At 36.8% G+C, this 6206-nt stretch overlaps 1 protein-coding gene across 1 annotated transcript; it reads right to left on the reverse strand.

The window, feature by feature from the left end:
• Positions 1–2602: 2602 nt before the first annotated feature.
• LOC132008290 (olfactory receptor 4A15-like) lies at positions 2603–3520 on the reverse strand. The gene has a single exon (XM_059386833.1). It carries the CDS (start codon positions 3518–3520, stop codon positions 2603–2605), a length of 918 nt encoding a protein of 305 aa, XP_059242816.1.
• Between the last annotated feature and the right edge of the window lie 2686 nt (positions 3521–6206).

Raw genomic sequence — 6206 nt, forward strand, 5'->3', positions numbered from 1 at the left:
GATTCACAGACCTGTACCCCTGGGGATAAAAACATGTTTATAAAAAATAAAAAATTAATTTAAAAAATAAAAAAGAATGAATCATACAGTTCTTCAACAATGAATTTGTTTTATCATTCATAGTATATGCTTAAGTTGAAATTACTATAGATTTTCTTTTTTTTTCATTTTATTTTATTTCTTTTCAGTGTTCCAGAATTCATTGTTTATGCACCATACCCAGTGCTCCATGCAATATGTGCCCTCCATAATACCCACCACCAGGCTCACCCAACTCCCCATCCCCCTCCCCTCCAAAACTCTCAGTTTGTTTCTCAGACTCCACAGTGTCTCATGTTCGTCTTCACCGCCAATTTCCCCGAACCCCCTTCACCTCTCCTCCATGTCCTCCATGTTATTCCTCATGTTCCATAAGTAAGCGAAACCATATTATAATTGACTCTTTCTGCTTGACTTGTTTCACTCAGCATAATCTCTTCCAATCTTGTCCGTGTTTCTACAAAAGTTGGTACAAGAGACCTCATGGTCTCTGAGGGAGGCAGAATACTCCATTGTCTGTATGGACCATATCTTCCTTATTCATTCATCTGTTGAAGGGTTTCTTGGCTCCTTCCACAGTCAGGGGACTGTGGCCATTGCTGCTATGAACATTGGGGTACAGATGACCCTTCTATTCACTACATCCGTATCTGTGGGATAAATACCCAGTAGTGCAATTGCAGGGTCATAGGGTAGCTCTATTTTTAGTTTTTTGAAGAATCTCCACACTGTTCTCCAAAGTGGCTGCACCACCGTGCATTCCCACCAACAGTGTAAGAGAGTTCTCCTTCTCCACATCCTCTCCAACACTTGTTGTTTACTCCCTTGTAAATTTTGGCCATTCTAACTGGTATAAGGTGGTATCTCAATGGGTCTTGATTCGAATCTCTCTGATGGCTAATGATGACAAACATTTTCTTCATGTGTCTGTTAGCCATTTGTATGTCTTCTTTGGAGAAGTGTCTGTTCATGTCTTCTGCCCATTATTGGATGGGACATCAGCCCCATCTTGGATCTTGGATATCAGCCCTTTGTCTGTAGTGTCATTTGTGAATATCTTATCCCATTCCAAGGATTGCCTCTTTGATTTGTTGACTGGTATCTCTTTTTAAAGAGACAGTACCACATGACCTAATCAGCTCCCAAACACCCCACCTCCAAATATCATGTATTATAAAGAATTTAATGAATTTTGGAGGGAACACAAATATTCAGTCTATAGCCACATCTAAAACTGATGACTTGATGATAAAACTTCTGTTTACTATTATTTAATGATAGCGTCTTATTTGGGAAGAATTTGAGATGACATAAGAAATCTCCATGTAATAATAATTGATATAAGATGGGATATAAGTTTCTTATACAATGTGACTTATGAGTGAAAAGGCTCTATTCCCCATAGCCAGAGCACCCAATAAATTCAGACTAAATAAGGGAGGCAGAAACATGAGTTTCTTTGATTACATGCTTCCTACACTATTAGAGGCAGATAACATCTTCTTTCAAACTTCATTCAGAGAGAGGGAGACTTATGAAAGGGATCTCTGTTAAAGAAATCAATACATATTATGAACTCTTTATTACTCAATAATCTGCATTCCATTAAGAGAAGAGGTAAAAGTGACATGCCATATTGTCAACATCTTTCTTACAAATGATATCACCCAAAATATCTGGTGTCAGGGTCTGTATTGCATACCCAAAGCTCATGAACTATGGATTATGTTAATTCCATATATGAAAGGAAGGGCCAAGGTCCCTAAAGAAGGGAATGAAATGCTATAAGCAAAAGTACAGATGGTGATACTGAAAAATAGCAGAGATATTATCAAATATTCTAAACTACAAGGGAAGATTAATGGATCATCTCAATGAAAATATAACACCGAACAAAGGTGCTCCACATGAGGAGATAATAGGATTTGCCACTTAGAAAAATGAGTAAATCTTACTCATAATATCTAGATCTTTTGTTTGGGTTTTTTCCTTGCCATAACTTCTTTATGAGTAATATTATAACACGGAAGAAGAATTCCTTTTCAATCCTATCAGTTAAGTAATATGAACAAAATTATATACTTAACCATCTTGCAGTTACAAAAATAAGATATATACTTCAAGTATTAACTATGAGTTGTCTTTGTATGGGAGGAATGACCAAATGTTTATGCCCCAATTCTTAAAATCTTTATCTGAAATATATAATGAGCAATATTAATTCTGAAAAAGAACAATTGGATAAAAGAGAAGCATGTGAAAATTTCCCAGTAATGAAAATAAAGGTACAGTATTTATTATAGCAAAACTCATCACATAGAACACAAACCTATAGTTTCAATAGAAACATTTTATGCCCAAAGGCTACAGACCTACTTTCCTAACAATTTATGAAAATCTTAGAAATCTTTTTTGATCATTACAATATTTACACCTTAAATGCTTTCATAATACACAAGTTCATTAAACCTGAGGAGAAATTCATTACAAATAAATAATTAAATAATTCTTTCCTAGATGGAATAACTCTTCATTGAAAAAAGGTGAAAATTTCTCGTCAGCATCATTTTCTTCTTCTGGTCCACAGCTTTTTCATGGCATTTTTCATTTCTCCATTTCTCAGAGTATAGATCAGAGGGTTTAACATAGGGGTGATAACTGTGTAAAATACAGTCAAGGATTTATCAATGGGTAAAGTAGAAGGAGGTCTCACATACATAAAAATGCAAGGGACAAAGAAGAGGACCACCACTGTAATGTGTGAGCCACAAGTGGATAAGGCTTTGCGCCTCCCTTCCTGACTATGGGTCTTCAGGGAGTGCAGAATGACCCCATACGAAATGAGTAAGACTGTAAAGATGACCACACAGATTGCTCCATCATTGGCAACTACAGTGAGACCAATAACATAGGTGTCAGTGCACGCAAGTTTTAATAACGGATACATGTCACAGATAAAGTGGTCGATGACATTGGGACCACAGAAGGGAAGGTTGTAAACAAAGAGAAGCTGAACAACAGCATGCAGAAAACCTCCAACCCAGGCCAACAGCAGCAATAGAACACACACCCGTTGATTCATGATTGTCAAATAATGCAAAGGTTTGCAGATGGCCACGTAGCGGTCATAGGCCATGACCACCAGGAGCAAAATCTCAGCACCACCAAATAAGTGCCCTATAAAGAGCTGGGACATGCAACCTTGGAATGAAATGGTTTTCTTCTCATACAGTAAGTCTATAATCATATTTGGAGTAACTGTAGTAGAATAAACAGCATCCATAAATGATAAATAACCAAGGAAGAAGTACATAGGGGCATCCAGGGATGGGCTGACCACCACAGTCACCACAATGAGTAGGTTGCCCACCATTGTCACAATGTAGATGATCAAGAACACGACAAATAGTATTTTCTGACCTTGAAGGCTCTGGGTGAGCCCCAAGAGGACAAACTCAGTCACATTGTTCCTGTGTTCCATATGTTCTTTTGCATCTCCTTATTTCACAGTTCAAGAAAAAATTAGCTATAAATGTGATAATTACTGTTGACTTCCTGAAATCTAACACAATCTGTTTATTCATTTACCTAATAGGCATTGCAGTTTCTTATACTCCAGTACTTTCAGAAATTATAAGAATACAAGGTGGATGAAAACATTCTCCCTAACCTCACCAGTCTTGCTGATTCAAGCAGAGATAAGTCACTAAAAACATTGTGGAGAAAGGACACAGTATAAATAAATGGAGGAGCACAACCAATTTTCCAACTGGAAGCTAGTAAAATTGTACATGTAGTGAATTCTTCATATACAAATTTTTAAATGCATTTATTTAATGAAAAACTACAGCAAGATTTGTATTTACTTCCCAGCTAACACAAGAGATGACTTTCTAACTTCTGGAATCTTCTTAACTCATAAATGAAATTGATACATTTTATGATATCAGAACATCTCAAGGACTTTAAAGATACCATGACATCAATAGATAAAAGTAGATGGGAGAAAAGACTTGCATTTCAGAGGATATACACAGAGTTAATATCAAAATACACACATAGATTTAAGCAAATAAAATATAGAAGACAAAGAAACTAATGGCAAGTGGGTAAATCATTTAAAGAAGTATTTATAGGAATAACCAACAAGTATATCCTATATGCTGAAACATATCTGTAAACAGAAACATAGGAACTGAAATAAGAGCTTGATTATGAAAGTGTGACCTGGGATTCTTCAAAATCACTCATTCAAGTTTGTGGATGCTACACCACCCTCTAACTTCCACAGATCAGCAAACAATGCTCAGAGAACATATCAATTGAAAGCATCTGTAGAGTTAGAAATATCTTGCCCATTAAAATATCCCTAGGCCTGAAACTAGTTTCTAAAAATACTGTTTGAGAAAATACATTTATCCTGTATCTTTATATATAAAAATAGCCAAAAAAGAGTATTACAGAACTGAGCTAATTCCCACATATTCTAATAACCATAAAGAATCGCTAATATAGCTGTTATCAGATTCACTCAGCAGAACTTTTAAAAGACTGAATCCCAACACCACCAAGATGTAAAATATAAAGTCTATTTTGGAGTCTTACATCTAATTACACTTCCTAGGATACCTGCATGCTGAAACACCTTTCAATTCAAGGTTGCATCCCTTCTCCCTTCTCTTTTGTGCATTGATACCATCTCTGTGCACACAGATCAAGAAAACACATGCATCATCACAGGATCTTGAACTGTTTCCATGTGAACAATGCTTTCTATGTTTGCAGAAAGTCTTATTCACTTCAGTCTTTCAGAAAAACGTTACCTCAAATTTCTGGGTTTTTCAAATGAATACAAAGGCCGTATAATCTAAACAAGTCTGAATACTGGTTGTGAACAAAAAGACCCCAAATCTTCATTGATAGCAGATTTGTCTCAATAACAAAAGAATGTTAAACCAAATTTTTAAGTTAAAGAAGAAGAAGAAGAAGAAGGTGGTCAAGTGGGCACCTGGGCGGCTCAGTCACTTACATGTCTTTCTTCTGCTCAAGTCATTATCCCATGGTCCTGGGATGAAGTCCTAAGTAGGGCTCCTGGTTCAAAAGGGAGGTTTTGTTTTTTTTTTGTTTTTTTTTTTTTTTTCCTCTCTCTGCCTCTGCCCCCTCCCCCTCTTTGTGAGTTCTCTGTCTCATTCACCCACTAGAACTCTCTCAAACAAATTTTTTAAAAATCTTTTTTTAAAAAAAGTTTAACTTTGCAGGAGATAAAGTTGTGAATTGTTAGAAAAGTTTATGTGGTTATGTGGTCAGTTATACTGGTCTGTCTTCACAAAGCATAGTTAAACCTTGGATTCCCTGTATGGAGAATAATTGCATATACATACTTCATTGTGTTTTGAATCCTTCCTTTCAATTCCTGATAAAGCCGGTCATTGAACACTGATCCAAAGACTCCTAGATCAAGACAATGGTGTGTAGACACGTTACCTGCATTTGAACTACTACACAGATTGTTCAGTCATTGAACTGGTACATCTCCAAGACTGATTCTTCCCTAATTAAATTCATTGGGACCTTCATCATAATTGTGAGTGTAGACCTGCATCTCCAGAGATGCCACCAGGATAATAACCATGTACAACAGGACTTAAACTTTTCCTCTTGGGGAGAAATCACAAAAGAACAACTTGAGATTGAAACACCAAAAGAGAAATGTCCAGTGTGGACGGAAATAAAATATGTAAAAACTCTCTTCTTTCTTTCATTTTTTTAAAGATTTTTATTTATTTATTGGACAGACAGAGATCACAAGTAGGCAGAGAGGCAGGCAGAGAGAGAGGAGGGAGCAGCCTCCCCACTGAGCAGGGAGCCCGATGTGGGACTCGATCCCAGGACCCTGGGATCATGACCTGAGCCAAAGGCAGAGGCTTTAATGCACTGAGCCACCCAGGCACCCAAAACTCTCTTCTTTCAAGCATGACTTTCAAATTAGGCATAGCTCTTCTGGTTACACTTAAGCTATGTCTTTGTACACAGATACCTAAACTGACTTCTATGGCATCACAAAAGTAAATTGTGTCTAACCCGTTTAAAAGTTGTCCAAAATGTGGATAAAGCAAGATTCTCCCCTAAGGGGAAGAGTTTTGAGTTTGTCACATAAGGGCACATAG

This window comes from Mustela nigripes, unplaced genomic scaffold (assembly GCF_022355385.1).
Source record: "Mustela nigripes isolate SB6536 unplaced genomic scaffold, MUSNIG.SB6536 HiC_scaffold_77, whole genome shotgun sequence".
Lineage (NCBI taxonomy): Eukaryota > Metazoa > Chordata > Mammalia > Carnivora > Mustelidae > Mustela > Mustela nigripes.

Excerpts from the sequence above, each read along its gene's own strand:
- LOC132008290 (XM_059386833.1), bottom strand. The coding sequence starts at position 3,520 with ATGGAACACAGGAACAATGTGACTGAGTTTGTCCTCTTGGGGCTCACC.